Raw genomic sequence first — 17,800 nt, 5'->3', positions numbered from 1 at the left:
GAGAGAGAGAGAGAGATGGATAACAGAGGAAGAGGTGTAGATAATTTTGCAAATTTTGGTGATGGTACTGAGTTGAATCCATTCTCTCGCCATCCATCTTCGTCTCTGTCTGTTTGGGTTCTCTCTGACATTTGAGAGATGAGAGAGAAGAAAAAGAGGCTTAAAAACAAAAGAAGAAGAAGGGGCAGGGAAAAAAAAAGGAAGCGCTGCAGACAACCAAGACAGACGGATCCGGACTCATTTATTAAACCGAAAGCAAAGAGTAATGAAGAAACTTACAAGAGTTCACAAACTGGGAAACAAATAGGGCAAAGCATACACAGCCCGTCACACTCACACTCACACTCACACTCACACTCACACTTCCTTGACACTCATACATTGATTAAAACTTAAAAAAACAGCTTCTAGCAACATCATCCCAGTAAGAAACCATTTCTCTAATAAGTTTAGTCAAAGCATATTAAGAATTTACATTAGGGTTTGCCAGGACATCAACAACATCATCATTCACGAGCTACAACCACCACCTGTTTGCCGACATTGTGACCGGCAAAAAGCCCAATAAGAGCTGCTGGCGCACTCTCTAGGCCTTCAGCTATGTCTTCCACGTATGTGATTTTTCCTTCTTTTATGTGGGGCAAGATCATGTCCAAAAACTTCGGATACATGTGATAGTAATCGAAAACTATAAATCCTTCCATACGGACTCGTTTTGTGATAAGACAGAACAAATTGTGAACACCTTCGGGTTGTTCAAGGTTGTACTGTGAGATCATACCACACACAGCAATGCGACCGTGGAGTCTCATGTTGAGAAGTACTGCATCAAGCATCTTTCCTCCAACATTTTCAAAGTAAATATCGATGCCATTTGGAAAGTACCTGGGAAAAAGTTTAATCAGAGGGGTACATAATGAAGATATTGAATTGGGGAAAATTGTGATATAAAAAAAAAAGAAAAGAAAAAAATGACCAACACTTTTCTGAAGAAATATATTGTTTGTTAACGTTGCCAATTCCTTGTTTTCTGGTAGGTGGGTGGTGGCAGCAATGGATGGTGGTCAGACGTGGAGGAGGAGGAGAGACTGAAAACTTGTTTTGAAAACTACTGAACACCATTTTTTCATTTCCCAAAAAAGTGAAAAATTTAAAATCAATTCCATTTTTTTGTAAATGAAAACAATAAACCAAACAAGTTTTAGTTTCTAGCTTTCAAAAGAAAAAAAAAAAATGGAGAAATGCAATCTTCAACAAACGACCCCAAGGAGTTGAGTTTTGGACACCATCTATTTTATACAAGGTAAGTCAAAAGGTGGCTTGTAGAATTTCATGCTTTATTCATAGAGGGGCATTCCTTGAACAAGGTTGTCCATATTAGCAGCCATTCTATCCAGCAATGTACTCAGGCTCTAAATCTTTTAGTGTCGTTATGTATTTCTATACAAGAACATGAAATGCTCACCTTTTCAGAGCAGCTTCCAAGACCTCCTCTTTATAGTTAAAAGCTTCATCAAACCCAAATTTGTTCTTCAACAGATCAACCTTGGTTGAAAAATAGTAAAAGAAAGAAACAGAAGAACAAAAAAAAGAAGAGAGTCAGTGACCATGCTTGCTCTGACCCAGCATAAAATATTCTTTGGCTAAAATCTCAAAATTTGTGAGAGTTCTGCAAACATGCTAGTTAAGGAAAAGGTGACAGACCACATACATTGATTGAGCAATCAATATAGTTCTCACTGGGCCAGCCACTAACTGGTTATTTTAGCATGAATAGCATAATGGAATGTGGAGGGGCACTCACCTTTTCTTTGGTTCCGGCACTTCCAACAACATAACAGCCTGATAACTTTGCAAACTGCCCAACAAGCTGACCAACAGCTCCAGAGGCAGCTGAAACGAAAACATACTCTCCTTGCTTAGGAGAGCATAGCTCATAAAAACCAGCATAGGCCGTCATACCAGGCATGCCTACAAAATGCAAATTCAAAGCAACAATTGAGAATCCCCCCCCCAAAAAAAAAACAAACAAACTAACAAACAGAGAATTTGATAAAAACATGAGTTCTGCACATCTTATAGAGGGAAGCATGATAACTAAGGCTTTGAAAATTCCAAGCAATATATGCCCTGTGATGGATTGAATTACTAACTGAACTATAACAAAATGCTGGCCTTCTATGAAATTTTAGCAATAAACTTCATTAATTGTCAAAGTGAGAATACAAAGCCATAGATCTAGAAGGAACAATGAAAAATGTCACATACTGAATTCACCTTATCCTAAAATCAAGTAAAAAATTATCTACCCTACAACAACTGCCTGAAAATGTCAAATGAAAGGTGGTGCACAGGACTTTAAACAAGTGATGTGATTCTACTTCACCAAACAACCATAATGTCCACAAATGGACAGAAGGATTAAAATTACTTCATCAGTTTGCAAGTTCATCATAGTGAAGGAAAAAAAAAAAGAAAAGAAAGTTTTGGATAGAATTAAGTCGTAAACTAATGCTAGTATGCATGAAAAAATGCTATATCTATCAATCACATTGCATAATAATAGTAATAAATAGATTGAGTTAATATATTCAGTCTAATTAGCGGAAAACTGCCAGCGCAAAAATAAGAAAGGAAGCTATTCATTAAATTAAAATATAGTAAAAGAAAATGTACTTACCAAAAAAAAAAAAAAGTAGTAAAAGAAAATAGAGTTTCATGCAAACATCTGTAATCTTGTGTGTGTGTGTGTGTGTGTGTGTGAGAGAGAGAGAGAGAGTCTTCCAATGCTACATCCCCAATTTCATTCTTCAGACACCAATAGGATCCATAAATTTAGCATGTCTAGTTACAAGTTACCTAATATTCAAAATTGGATCTAAAGAAGCTTCCCAAAGACCCCATATATTGGAACAAAGGCTAGTGCAATTAATGACCCATGATGTCATTATAGAGATGCAAAATGACAGAGAGGAGTTTTCAGCAAATATGAGAGAGAGCAATTATTATCACTAATGCTAGTAAAAGATACTGGGAGCTCATTCTGTTCAAATGTCAAGCAGTCAGTTCTCAGAATGAATGTTCTCATAATATTAATGCCCAGCCCAAATGATCCCCTTGATGATCTCATTGAGTATAATTGTTGACCTTAAAGTTAGACAAAAATAAGTGAAACAGAGAAAACTTCTTTCAGCTTCATGTCCTGCTAACCTCCTCAAGCAGTGATGTTGTGCAAAGATAAAATGATTCTTGCAACTAAAAAAAATATAAGAGAACTTATTATTTATTGCACTTGCAGTAGTTGAAGCAAACAAATTAAACAAACTCACCAAGGATTCCTATATAATAAGAAAGAGGCACATTTGTATTTTGAATTTTAAATACACTCTCTGGTGCTTTAATGACACTATACTCTTCCCATCCAGTCATTCCCCAAACCAAGTCACCTTTCTTAAAGTTTGGATGTCCAGAATCCAAAACTCTAGCCACTCCATATCCAATTATAGGCTGAAAAACATCAACACGAAAAGTCACTAGCAATAAAAAAAGAAAAAGAAAAAGAAAAAGAAAAGTCACACATGCAAACTTATGATTTCTCAAAAGACCACAAAAAATCCTAAACATTGTAGCTAACAAAACATAAACAATCACTCTATGGAAAGAAATAAAATAGACCTTTTGAGTCCCTAAATTCTGGAGATGTTTGATGGAACAAAATAAATAGTACAGGAAAATTTTAGTATTGGATTAGTATAGCAGGAAAATTTGAGTGGATGGTTTTATTTAATTGGAATTTAAGGGTCATGTGCATGTGCAATGTGCACTAACTAAAAGGATAAGAGGAAGGCCAAGCATACAAGTTGAGACAATGAAAAAGAACATAATTTTGCCTTGGATTTAACCAGGATACAACATTGGACAGACCCAATTGGTGAAGACAAACCCTTGTAGCTAAACCCCAAGTAAGGGGACTTAGGCTTGTTGAGTTGAGGTGAGGTGAAATTGTAAGCTCAAATTCAAATGTTAATATTATAATTAAATCATTTTCCACCAACCATTATCATGTCTCCGTATCTAGAAATTCAGAGAATTTGTTAGTGGATTCTTTTTATTTTGTTAATTTTGAGTTATTAAATATGCTCAAAAAATAACTTTAGTTTTCAAAGAACAAAGTCGTGTTTTGGAATGGAAGTGCTCCTTGTTTTGGATTGCATATCACAGGAGACATGATCCCAAAGGTTCAGCATCCAACAATTAACTACACTAGAATTGAACATTTAGTCTAGAAAATTGCAGACAAAAATAGCCTATTGAAAAAAAAAAACAGCTTAAAAACTCCTACCAAAATCCCGGCATTGGGGAATTAGTGTCTTTTGGGTACCTGTGAAGTGTGGACTCATATCAAAGTGCTGAAATAACTCTACAAATTATGAGCATTCTAATCCTTCACCAAACCCAAATTTGATGAAAATTTTAGTGAAAATGAGATTCATCAAATTTGTTTCAAATTAGGTATGAATCAAATCTTTCACCAAATTTCCAACTATCACTTTAAGTTTGATGAAATTGTTGAAAGATGAAAGATTGGAGATGGGTTTTTTTTTTTTGCCTTAATTGGTTAAAGGAGTTTTTTGGGATAGGTTACAGCATAATTAAAACTCAAAAAAATAAATACATAAAAATTGGGAATCATACAAAATATTTGTGATGATAACCTAAATTCTAAACATCGCAAGAGACTAGTAAGTGGAATTGGAGAGCAATTTGTGAGTTTTGTTACAACAGTTTCGTAATTCCCCAAATTTTCAACAACTTCTGTAGGTTTTGACATACCCATTTCTATTCTTCTACTATAACAATCATCCAGATCTTCCCATCAAATAGAAAAGAAGAAAAAGGACATCATCAGCAGTTGGGATCAAGATAAAAAGATTAAAGGTCTAACTTCACTTTATCCTCATCTATTTTGTATTTTGAGGCATGTGCGGTTTGTTCTGTAAGGTGTAGAAATGACCACATAATCCCTTGTGATTTGTGGATTGAAAACGATTTAATAAAAAAAGACTAATATACTCCTAAATTTTTGTCATCATTTGTTTGAAAGGCACGATGTACTTAACCCCTATACTTTATTCATTAACCAAAAAAAAAAACTCTATACTTTATTCCATGTAAGATTTACGTCTTGAACTTTAAAAATGAACATATAACCCTTATGTCTGCAACGTATTTCACAGAAGCTGTTAAGTTAGACAAAATATTTGTTGGTACTCTTCCGTTTACAAACCACGTTCAGATTATGCGATTATTTTCAAATGTTAAGGGTACATGGATAAATTTGCCCAAGATTAAAATATAAAATTCAACATAGCCACTTAGTCCTCTTCTACATAGAGTATTACGAAAACACGCCCAATTTCCCATAGTTATCAAACAATCTAGATCTCTTCCAATCAAATGTTTCTCCATTCAATATATACATATATAGTTTCAGAATTGACTTACAGAACCAGGAGTGAAGGACTCAACGTAGCTATCTTCCGTCTTCCTCATGCGGCCACGCATGGCAGGATCGCAAGACAAGTAGAGATTCTTCACTAGAATGGCGTTCTTCGAACCCTCTGGAAGCTGGAGACGAATGGTACCAGTCTTCACCACCATGTCCGACTCTTTGGGGAAACCGCTCACGTACTCCTTCAGAATGATCTGTTTGTTGCTCACTTCCTCTTCCACCACCTCCATACCAACAAATCAAGCTCTCTTTCTCTCTCAATGAGATTTGACGATACAGATATAGAAATAGATGGAAAATGTTTAGGGGCGTTAGAGGAAGAGAAGAGCTAGCTCTAAGAGTGGGTGTTTTGACTTTAGTTTTTGTTTTTTGCTGTTTGCTTTTTTTCATCCCGTTAGAATTTTATTTTTAGAGTTCTATATTATTGTTGGATATAGATATACAGAAGCGTGAGTGCGCCTAATCAATAAAGCTGATTGTGACATTAAAGACGGAGATAAATTAGAGCATTTGTAACGTTTATTTTTTTAATTAAATTTAAATAAAAAATTTATTTGATACATCACTTGATTTAATAGAAAATTTTAAATTTTTATTAAAGTACTAATTGGCTAAACGGATGTTCGACTAGTCGATCGGTTTGATTTGATGTAAATTGACCACAATCTATAAGGTAATTTTGTAAGGAAGAGTGAGAGGGGAGATTTTCACCAGACTGTACGGCCGAGCTGAGATAACGTCAGACGTAACGGACCGCGTAGCACCGAGGTAATCTCTATTGACATGGCCAACGGCCTGCCTTGCACAGTCGGAAATATTGACCGGTCAGGCACCAACCGACATAGCTGAGCTGCGTCTTGAACGTGTTGGACGGAGCTTGGGTTAGCGGATGCTAACCGGGCTAAAAGGTAGCCCGAGCTAGTCCGTAGGCGCGATCAAGGCCGGTGCACATTGGATCGGTCAGTCGATATAAAGTGGCTTTGTGTGACCAAGATTGAAGGCAGACCGGTTGGGGGCCGGCATGCCTCGCAACCGGATGGTCATGATGAACCGACCAATGATAGTTCGGCCGAGGTGGGCAGGCTTTCGCCTGATTCCAAGTTATAGGTCGGCGACACATAGCTCGGTTATGAGCATGTAATAGCGACTCTCCACAAGTGACAGGCCGGTCGTGGTACTCCGGTTAAGTATGCCACCTGGGCCAATGGCGTGAAGGAGAGAACATCCGCTCCACGCACGCCTCAATACCGTTGGGCAGTTCTGTGTGTACTGGAGGGAGGACTAAGCCTTTACACGCGTAAGGTGGTGAGAGGCGAGCACTGCCACCTGTCTAGGGAAGGACAGCAGAGGTAGTGCGCGCACAATCTTGAGGCTGCATGGCCAGCCTAGAAATATGGAGGAAGAGGGACATTGGAGGTAAGCGAATTCATCCTATCAAAAACTTTCTCTCTGATAACCTTCTTCTTTAGCTAGTGGTCTGACTTGATCGTCGGAGGGTCTTTCCGGCACACCACCGCCGGGTAGCTCACCATTTTTGTGTTGCAGAGATAGACGCTGTCACAAGAAGCTTGAAGACCAAGGAGTACGGAGAACAAAGGATATTTCGCCCCCGTACAATTGGATAGACGCCGTCACAAGAAGCTTGAAGACCAAGGAGTACGGAGAACAGAGGATATTTCGCCCCCGTACAATTGGCGCCGTCTGTAGGAAGTTTTTTGATACTCAACCCTTGTTCTCAGAGCTTCTTCGATCATTTCCATGGCCAACAACGGCGAAGCCCCACTGTTCGTCGTCGATGGCGTCACCCCTGAGTACGCCCACTTGAGAGAAGGTCCTCTGAATATTCCAGCCATGGCAGGCCTAGAAACTCCTTCGCGGAGTGCGCGAGACAAACGCGGAAGGAGTGCTGATCGCTCGCAGAGTCCTGGAGGCCGCAGATGCCGGGGGGAGTCCCATGCGCAGCGCTTGGAGTACAAACTCAAGGACCAAGACTCCGTCATTCGCAAGATGGTGGCGGAGATGGAGCTACTGAAACGCTAGATCAAAGGGAAGTGTGTTGTTGGAGAGGGCAACCTCAGTGAGCGCACCCCGTCCCCTCATTGGAGCAGTTGCCGCCAGGGGAGGACCCACTCTCTCTCCATCACCAGGAACTATGGGGTTGGAGGCTCCAGCCAAGAGGAGGACAGGTCCCTCTCTTCCGACAACACATATCGCCCCTCACGCCCGACGCCGACGTCGGGATCCTCTTTCTCCACACGGTCCAGGGACTTGAGGGATGTATTGGAAAAGAGGGCGCGCTGTCGGGAGGCTCGAAGAGTGCCGGCACTGTAGAGGTTAAGCGCTCCAGTGCGTTACAGTGAGGAAGTGGCGATGCCAGCCCCCAAAGTGATGGCCCCTGCACTGGAGGACAAAGAGCTGGCGCGACTTACAACCACGCCGCTATCTCCAGAGATTGAGAGTACGCCACTCCCCGCCGGATTCCACCAGCCAAAGTTCACTTTGTACGACGGCAAAACGGATCCGTACATGCACGTGAGTCATTATCGGCAGGTGATGGCTGGCCACCGACGCAACGACGCTCTGATGTGTCTCATATTCCCAGCAAGCTTGGGAGAGCTGGGTCTGAAGTGGTTTGAAAGGCTCCCGGAGGGGAGTATAGAGGGTGGCAGCAGCTAGCGGAAGCCTTCGTCACTAGATTCAAAACCAACACACGAACGCCGAAGGAGGTCGACCATCTCCTGAGCGTCAAGATGGAGTCTGGATGTTCGTTGAAGGCATACAATGCGAAATACTAGGAAACTTACAATGAGATCCTCGACTGCCCCACCAATCTGGCGATCACTCAGTACAAATGGGGTCTCCCAGTCAGACATAGGCTGCGAGATTCACTCACGATGTATCAACCTACAACCATGGAGTCATTGATGCAGCGGATCAATGAGCACATTCGTATGGAGGATGATACCGCCTCCGCGACCGAGAAGGTTAATCCGGTCGCGGCAGACAGGAGGGCCACGGGAAAAGTTCACTCGGTTGGACAGGAGGATAGCCGCCCAAACAACCGATCGAAAGACCAGCGCCATGGTCCAAACCGTGATGACAGAAACAAGGGCCGCCGAAACGACCGGGTAGACCCTCCCCGTGATGCAGCGGAGGATGCCAAAAGAAAATTGAAGGCGCGGACCGGGATCACCACGGTGTTTAAAATCCCCATCTACCGCATTTTGAGCGAGATTCGAAGCGAACCCTTCGTCCGTTGGCCGGCCAAGTTGGGGAGTGCCCAGAGAGGCTTCAATTCAAAATATCGCTACACCTTTCATGAAGAACGGGGGCACCGAACAGAGGACTGCCTGCCGCTCAAGCAACACTTAGAGGAGTTGGTGGCGGCGCGGCATCTTGACCAATACATAGATGGGGGCATCAAGGCCACGCCAGCAGACCAAGTCGAGCCAAACGGCCTGGCCGCCCTAGAAGCGCCCCCGCAAGGTATAATCAACGTCATCCACGGAATCATTGAACCGGCCAGGGTTTGCGAGCGGGGGGGGATGATCAAGAAGGCCGAGCACATGAGGGAAGTGCTCTCTGTTCAGCCCGCTGTGAAGAAAGGAAAGACCGAAGAAAGGGACGTCCTTTCATTCTCAACCAAGGACTTGGAAAGAGTTTAGACGCCGCACAATGATGCCTTAGTAGTCACTCTTCGCGTCAAGGGCTTTGATATCAAGAGAATCTTGATCGACCAGGGGAGTTCGGTCGAAATCATGTATTATGACGCGTTCAAACAGATGAAGTTAGAAGACAAGGACTTGGCCCCTGCGACGTCTCCTTTGGTCGGCTTCAACTCACAGCCGGAGTGGCCAATCGGAAAGATTATTTTGCCGGTCAAAGCTGGTTCAATAGTAAAACAAGTGGAGTTCTGGGTGCTCAAAGTTCCATCCACCTACAACTTGATCTTAGGTAGGGGCTGGCTGCACGCCATGCAAGCGGTTGCCTCGACCTTCCACCAAGTCATGCGCTTTTCGGCGTCGAGCGGGCAAATAGAGGAAGTTTGGGGAGACCAGGTGATGGCAAAATAATGCTTCGTTGCGGTAAATGGCAGCCGAGAAGCCAAAAGGTTTGTCCAAATGATCGAGGGGCCCGAGGAAAAGGAGGTCCTTGAAGACGTGGGAAGGAAGGCCGAGGAAAAATCGGTCGAAGATTTAGTGGAAGTGCACTTTAACGAAAACGATCCAACTAAATTCTTCCTCTTGGGATCATCTTTGTCTAGCCCCGAGCAAGCGGATTATGTCAACTTTTTGGTTTCCAATTTGGAGGCCTTTGCCTGGACGCCTTACGACATGCCTGGCGTCGACCCGAGCTTCATCTGTCATCAGTTAAATGTTTTCCCCAACGCACGGCCTGTCATTCAAAGGACGCGCCGTTCAGCCCTACACCATGCTGAAGTGGCGGCGAAAGAAGTGAAGAACTTGTTGGAAGCCGGGGCTATAGAAGTAGTGCAATACCCTCGGTGGATATCCAACACGGTGGTTGTTCCCAAGAAAAATGGCAAGTGGCGAGTCTGCGTTGACTACAAGACTGTCAACTGGGCTTGTCCTAAGGATAACTTTCCCCTTCCTAGGATTAACCAGCTGGTGGACTTGACCGCTGGCTATCAGAGGTTTAGCTTCCTGGACGCTTATCGCGGCTACCACCAGATAGCCATGTATAAACCGGACAGAGAGATTACATCGTTCACCACCCCCAGAGGATTATATAGTTACAAAGTCATGCCGTTCAGACTAAAGAACGCCGGAGCAACCTTTCAGCAGATGGTTACAAAAATGTTCGCTCCTCTCTTGGGCCAAACAATGGAGGCCTACATCGACGATATGGTGGTAAAGAGTAAGGAGAAGTCTGAACACCACACCGACCTAGCAGAAATGTTCGCCATACTTAAGCACCATAAGCTTCGTCTGAACGCCTCCAAATGCGCCTTTGGAGTTGGCACTGGAAAGTTTCTGGGTTTTCTGGTTACAAACCGGGGGATTGAAGCCGACCCATCCCAGAGCAAAGCGATACAAGAGCTGGAGCGCCCGAATTCTACAAAGGACGTGCAACATCTCGTCGGGATGGCAACTGCGCTGAACAGATTCATCAGCCGGTCTTCGGATCGTTGCAGGCCCTTCTTCAAAACTCTGAAGTCCAAGTTCTTCTGGGATGAAGAGTGCGACCATGCACTGGAGGACTTAAAAGCGTATCTCTCCTCAGCCCCAATTTTGGTTACGCCTCAGCCGGGCGAAGAGTTGTACCTCTACTTGGCTGTTTCTCAACACGCGGTGAGCGCGGTATTAATTCGTGCTGAAGGCATCCAGCACCTACCAATCTTCTATGTAAGCAAGACCCTGCTCCCGGCCGAAACAAGATATCTTCCCTTGGAGAAATTGGCGCTGGCCCTAATGATGGCGTCGAGAAAGCTGGCACACTATTTTCATGCCCATACAATAGTTGTGCTGACCGAATTCCCTCTCAAGGTGCTCTTTGAGAAGGCCGACTTCACGGGGAGGATTCTGAAGTGGGCCGTGGAATTGGGGCAGTATGACATCAGGTTTCGCCCGCGCACCACGGTCAAAGCTCAAGCTCTTGCAGATTTTGTGGCGAAATTTGCCCTTGGGACGCATCCAGTTTGCCCGATTGATTTGGTTGGTGCGGATTTAGCGCAACCCAAGGTTTTGGCAACGGAGACGAGCGTTGGCTCACACGTGGGAAAGGGGCAAAGTTTGACCGAACTAGCAAAGTCCGACAACTCGTTGGAGGATGAACCCAATGAAGACGAGAAAAAAGACCAGAACGAGCTGGCCAGAGACATTGAATTGAGAAGCTCCCAAAACCCGTCTGATTGTTGGAAGCTGTTCATTGGCGAGATGTGGAAGCTCTTCGTCGATGGAGCATCCAACAGGCATGGGGCCGGGCTGGGAATTGTGCTGACCTCACCAGATGGGCTGATTATTGAGCAAGCAATTACGCTCAGATTCCCGGCATCCAACAGCGAGGCAGAGTATGAAGCCCTCCTCGCCGGTTTGAGAAGCGCATTGAGAATGAAAGCCACCGCCCTTATGGTCTTCAGCGACTCCAAGCTGGTGGTCAATCAGATATTAGGGGAGTATGAGGCAAGGGATGAAAGAATGGCCAAGTATCAAGCATTGGTGCGAGAAGAAATCAAGAAGTTCCCTGCGATAAGAGTGGAACAGGTCAACCGCGAAGAAAACAACTCGGCTGACGAATTGGCTGGGCTCGCCTCCACTCAGACAGCTTTTCCTAACCCCTTGATGATAGAGTTTTTACCCCGGCCAAGTTACAATGTCAGTTCATTTAAATTTTCAAGGAGCTGAGCTGCCAAATATGTTGGAAAACATTCTGGGTGATTTCAGCTTGGCATATTGCGCGGCTCAGCCGACCTGCCGGTTGTGAATTATCAACGTTTAAATCAAGACATTTATACACAAGCCAACCGAAAAGAAATAGACGATATATGAACAAAAGGTTCAAAAGTTTCATTGATTGAAGAAGATTCAGTACAAAGGTGGGGCCTGGCCCGGTTACATGCAAAAAAAAAGGGAAAATTTTCAATCAATTTCAAGATCTACAGTTTGTCCGGCTGCCTGCACCGTCTGCTCGGCCATCACAATTGTCTGCTCGGGCAAGTTTTCCTCGGCGTCGTCGTCAGCTCCATCCCCCATGGCAACATCCCGATCAGCCACTTCGTCATCTTGTGATACTTCGGCAGTAGTTTGCTTGGCTTGTTGCGCGGCGGCGGCTTCTTCCTCAGCCTCCTTCCTTGCCTCCGCAATGAGCCGGTTTTGGGTAGCACTGGCGTAGGCCTGCATATAGACCGGGATATATGCTGCAGGGGGGTTCACGAACATTTCGGCATCCTGACCAAGGCCAACTTTTTCCACGGCAGCCTTCCAGCCGCACTAGAAAAAGATGTCCTTGGTCGCTTAGACTTGGCGCTCGTAGGTTTTCTCCCCCTGCTTATATCCACGGTCCTCTGCCTCATCGACCGCTTTGTCCCTTTCTTCCTTATGGGCGTCGCGCAGCTTCCGCAGCTCGGCGAGATACCGAGCTTTCGTCGACTTCACGGCTTGTTGTTTTTCCTCGCTAGCTCGGTCGACTTTTTGGAGCAAGGTATCTCACTCCGCCACGACTGCTTCTTGCGCGGCCTTGAGTTTTGCTATCTCGCCTTTCTGGGCCTTGTTCTCCGAGATGGCATCGCGCAGGCTCTGCCGCACTTTGATCATTCGGTCGTGGGCCAAGTAGTTCTTTTGCGCGGCCTGAAAACCAGTGAGAGATCGTTAGTACTCGAAAAACCGCGCAAAAACCGAGCAAACAGTTTGACATAAAAAAATGGAGAACTTACCAGCACTATGGATTTCGCCGCCGAGCGGAGGACCTTGAGGTCGGAAAGCCGTCATGTTTTTTCATATCGGCAGGCAAGATTAACCCCTTGGTCAAATTGAAACCAAGCGAGTAATCTTTGTTCGCGTAGACGGAGTCCTCAGAAGAAACCGCCCGGCCCTGGTATTTGAACTCGGGCGCCCAGACCGGGGGGGTGGCTGGGCCCTTGCCCTTGGATTTGCCGGCCAACGGTTGCTCGGTCCGGTCCCCCGGTTCGGTTGAGGCGACCTCAGTTGAATCTTCATCAACGAGGTTTTTCCCGGTCATCTCCTTCCTCGTCATTTTCTTTGATCGGCCAGCCGGTTGTTCGCTGGCGAAAACAAGCACAGCTCCTTCTGCTTGCCCGGATGGGGTGGAAGATGTTCCCTCGGTCGCCTCTGGAGGCTGGGACTCCCCTTCCTCTCCAGTAATCATTGATTTGATCGCCCTTATCTTGGCCATTTCTTGCTCGGTTGTAAGGGGGACGAGTCTGATTGGTGGCAAGTTGGGATCTGGTTCAGGGGATGGTGCACGTAGGAAGTCGGTGACTCTGCTCTTGCACGGCACTTGGTAATGGTAGGTTTGGTCGAAACCGAGAAGTTTTGGTGCCTCCCTCTCCTCGGCTGGATGGCGAAGCAGGACTCTGATGGCCTCTTGGTTGGCCTGGTGGTAGTCCGCTGCTAGGTACTTATCTGCAGAAAGGAGGTAAGTGTTAGACCGGTGCAAAATTATAATAATGAAATACAAAAAGAGGATAGTGCGGTCAGCCGGGCTACTTACCAGCACTACTAAAATCTTTCCTAATGTACCAGCCCGGTATGGGCGCCTCGGTGTCCTCGTAAGCACCGGACACCCAGAGGAAGTCGTCGTCGTTAGTTTCTTTGTCTGGGTTGCCTTCAATGAGTTTTGCTCGGCCCTTCTTGACTTTGAGGTACCAGCAAAGCCCACTCTTATTTCTACTTAGGCTATATTGGTGAAAAATTTCTGCAAGACCGAGATTTAAACCGAGCCTCCGTTTTAGCTCGGCGACGCCGTTTATTATTTTGTATGTGTTATTTGAAACTCGGGTCGGGCAACGCCTCGTCTGCCTCAAAAATTCGCAGATCAAAGGTTGTACGGGGAAGCGAAGCCCTCTTTCAACAATGGAAACGACCGTGAAGGGGCACCGGTCTAAGTCGCCCCATGGTGTGTCTCCTTTTTTGGCGAGTTCTAAGATGACGTCATCAGGAACATTGTACTCCCTTCTAAATTCGACCATTGCGCCAGGCGAGCTTACCATAAATTGGTACTTCCCCATTATCTCGGTTCTATTTGGTTTAGTGTATATCCCGGTCAAAAATGCTGGTGTATTTGCTCGGACTTTGAGCTCCACCAGTGGTAACGCTGAAGGGCTTGGTCAGTCCTAGTTTGTTCTGCATTGATTAAGAAAGAATTTCAAGGGTTAGCACGGCATAAATCGCACGGCTCACGCTGGATTTTTTAGCTCGGTGAATGTTTTTCTGTTTTTGGTCGGTCTATCCTTATCTCGACTGGACGGCACGGCTGATTCAGCCTTCCTGGTTTGGCTCTGATTCTATCTTTGGTTTAGTCAAGGCAAGTTTTAGCTCGGTTAGACCTGTTTGTCGATTTTATTAAGCATTTAGCTCGGTTGCCGCCTCGGCGAGCATCCACAAACCATTCTTGCTCGATTTAAACTCTCGCTACGGATCTAAACGACCATTTAGCTCGGTTTTGAACAGTGTTCATCCTGTTCATCTCGTTTATTCTATGCTCAAGGCTCATTCGTTCAAACTAAGGGGAAACACGGGCACGAAAGCCCCCCCACTCCACCAGTTCTGGTTTTCCTAAGGTATGGCACTATTGGACTAAAAAGGAGGAACCTCGAAGGTCCCAGGCAGGGAACACCAAGCACAGTGGCAGAAAAACGCAGAGAACAGGGAGAACTGGAAAACGGGAGCAGAAAATACAAGGGAGGGGTAGTGTGACTTACCGAAAACGAATGAGAAGTGAGTTAGGCCTCGAGAGCTCGACTGCAACGTCAGGAATGGCAGACACAGCAAGGGGCAGCAACGGTTGGGAGCTTAGAGCGATGGGAGGCTAGGGTTTGGAGCTCTGGAAGAAGATGGAGAGTGAAGGGTTCGAATGACCTTTGGTCTGTGCATAAAAATGGGGGAAACCACCCAAACGGCGCAGCCGTTTGAATTCTGCGCGTGCAAAACAGCTGGCTGCACGACCCAATGGCGTGAAGCCACTTGGCACTGGAAACGCGGCTGTCAGTACGGCTGTACGGCCGTACAACCCTTGACAAGACTGCCGACACGATGGCCGGCCGAACGGGACAGCTTGGCGCCAGATATTTCCCCATGATGCTCGGCTCGGTAATGGCGCAATTCAACCGATTAGCTCGGTCGTAGAGGTAAACCCAATCACGATAGCTCGGATGGGTTTAAGGGGCAATTGAGAGGGGAGATTTGCACCTGACTATACGGCCGAGCTGAGATAACGTCAGACGTGACGGACCGCGTAGCGCCGAGGTAATCTCTATTGACATGGCCAGCGGCCTGCCTTGCACGGTCAGAAATATTGACCGGTCAGGCACCAACTGGCATAGCTGAGCTGCGTCTTGAACGTGTTGGACGGAGCTTGGGTTAGCGGATGCTGACCGGGCTAAAAGGTAGCCCAAGCTAGTCCGTAGGCGCGATCAAGGCCGGTGCACCTTGGATCGGTCAGTCGATATAAAGTGGCTTCGTGTGACCAAGATTGAAGGCTGACCAGTTGGGGGCCGGCATGCCTCGCAACCGGATGGTCATGATGAACCGACCAATGATAGTTCGGCCGAGGTGGGCAGGCTTTCGCCTGATTCCAAGTTATAGGTCGGCGATACATAGCTCGGTTATGAGCATGCAATAGCGACTCTCCACAAGTGACAGGCCGGTCGTGGTACTTCGGTTAAGTATGCCACCTGGGCCAATGGCGTGAAGGAGAGGACATCCGCTCCACGCACGCCTCAATACCGTTGGGCAGTTCTGTGTGTACTGGAGGGAGGACTAAGCCTTTACACGCGTAAGGTGGTGAAAGGCGAGCACTGCCACCTGTCCAGGGAAGGACAGCAGAGGTAGTGCGCGCACAATCTTGAGGCTGCATGGCCAGCCTAGAAATATGGAGGAAGAGGGACGTTGGAGGTAAGCGAATTCATCCTATCAAAAACTCTCTCTCTGATAACCTTCTTCTTTAGCTAGTGGTCTGACTTGATCGTCGGAGGGTCTTTCCGGTACACCACCGCCGGGCAGCTCACCATTTTTGTGTTTTAGAGATAGACGCTGTCACAAGAAGCTTGAAGACCAAGGAGTACGGAGAACAGAGGATATTTCGCCCCCGTACAATTGGATAGACGCCGTCACAAGAAGCTTGAAGACCAAGGAGTACGAAGAACAGAGGCTATTTCGCCCCCGTACAAAGAGGTTATTTCAGAAGACGTCTGCAACGGTCACCTCTAATTTAATAAAATATTTCAAGTATTCTCAATTTAATGAAAAGTTTAAAGTATTCTCAATTTAATATTAATTTAGGGTTGGTTTGGGGTGTCCTAAAAGTGTATTTTTTATCTTTTTACGAAAAGATGTACATACAAGTAGAGAGGTGATGTGATGAAAAAAAAAATAAATAAATAAAAAGATGGATTATATAAGTTATGTCAAACGAGACCTTAATGTTGTGATTGAAATACTAAAATTATACTTTTTTTTTTTTTTATTAAATTTAAATTTAATGAAATAAAAAAAGTAAATTCGTTGCCCGAGAGCACCACGCCACATGTGACAAGTGATACCTCACATCAATGAATAATGTTATGATTTAAATACTAAAATTGTACTCTTTTTTTTATTAAATTTAAATTTAATGAAATAAAAAAAAGTAAATTCGTTGCCCGAAAGCACCACGCCACATGTGACAAGTGATACGTCACATCAATGAAAATGTGCCATCTAAGGTAGGTGTTAATAATTGTTCAAAAAAAAGTTAGATGTTAATAATGGTAAGTCACTAGTAATTAAGTGGTGCTTTAAAAAGTTGGTAAAAAATTAATTTTTTAATTTATTTTATCTTTTAATGGATAAAAAATATGAGAGATGATGTGACTTAAAATGAATAAACAGTCAAAAGTTGGCTTTTTACCTCATTGCCAAAGCAACCCTAAGTCAAACTCATTTTAAACGGCAACTTTGCAATAACAGAGAAACATTTAGGCTTGGTTTGGCATATCGGGAAAAATCTAAAAAGTTAAAAATTTACTAAAAAAGTTAAAAAGTTATCACTATTCACAAATTAAAAATATAAAAAAATTAATTTCCACAATATTTTAATACAAAGAACGATTGGACAGCGTTGGTACTAATTGATGGTTCAGTACATATTGGTCTGTTCAAATGAACCAAAAAAAAAAATTAGATGCATATATTTATTAAGTTGGAGGGTAATGTTGGGCCCACAGGGCCCCACCACGGGTCCGTTTTTTATAATCGAACCGTTCAATGTGTAGAACTCATCAAAATCACGTTAATCGGATATGGATAACTATGCAATCGAATCAGATTTTTTTTTAACCGTTTATTTTTCACCATCTATTAATTTCATACAAAACTGTTTTGATCACATAACTATCAATATCCGATTAAAGTGATTTTCCATAAACATATAGTACTCAACGAGTTCAACACATTCAACGATTCAGATTATCGAAACGAGACCCTTGATGGGCCCTACGGCCGAGCAGTACCCGTGAAGTCTCATGCACCATTTCAATCCGGCCGTACTTTCCTCTCTGCCACCTGTCTTTTACCATGTAGGGATAAAAATGTAATTTTGTTATTTTATATA

At 44.5% G+C, this 17,800-nt stretch overlaps 1 protein-coding gene across 1 annotated transcript; it reads right to left on the bottom strand.

The window, feature by feature from the left end:
• Positions 1-207: 207 nt before the first annotated feature.
• On the bottom strand, positions 208-5,995 carry LOC114293126 (2-alkenal reductase (NADP(+)-dependent)). The gene is made up of 5 exons (XM_028237162.2): positions 5,506-5,995; positions 3,330-3,507; positions 1,805-1,971; positions 1,466-1,545; positions 208-885 (listed from the first exon to the last, which is right to left on the bottom strand). The coding sequence occupies exons 1-5, from the start codon at positions 5,740-5,742 to the stop codon at positions 507-509; spliced, it is 1,041 nt and encodes a 346-aa protein (XP_028092963.2). The 5' UTR covers positions 5,743-5,995; the 3' UTR covers positions 208-506.
• Between the last annotated feature and the right edge of the window lie 11,805 nt (positions 5,996-17,800).

This window comes from Camellia sinensis, chromosome 6, assembly GCF_055761805.1.
Source record: "Camellia sinensis isolate YWXY chromosome 6, ASM5576180v1, whole genome shotgun sequence".
In the NCBI taxonomy this organism is placed as follows: domain Eukaryota; kingdom Viridiplantae; phylum Streptophyta; class Magnoliopsida; order Ericales; family Theaceae; genus Camellia; species Camellia sinensis.
This window is presented reverse-complemented; position numbering and strand designations above follow the sequence as displayed.

Excerpts from the sequence above, each read along its gene's own strand:
- LOC114293126 (XM_028237162.2), bottom strand. The coding sequence starts at position 5,742 with ATGGAGGTGGTGGAAGAGGAAGTGAGCAACAAACAGATCATTCTGAAG. Across the intron at positions 1,972-3,329 it reads TTATTATATAGGAATCCTTG|GCATGCCTGGTATGACGGCC; the intron begins GTGAGTTTGTTT and ends TGCATTTTGTAG. Across the intron at positions 886-1,465 it reads TTGGAAGCTGCTCTGAAAAG|GTACTTTCCAAATGGCATCG; the intron begins GTGAGCATTTCA and ends ACTTTTTCCCAG.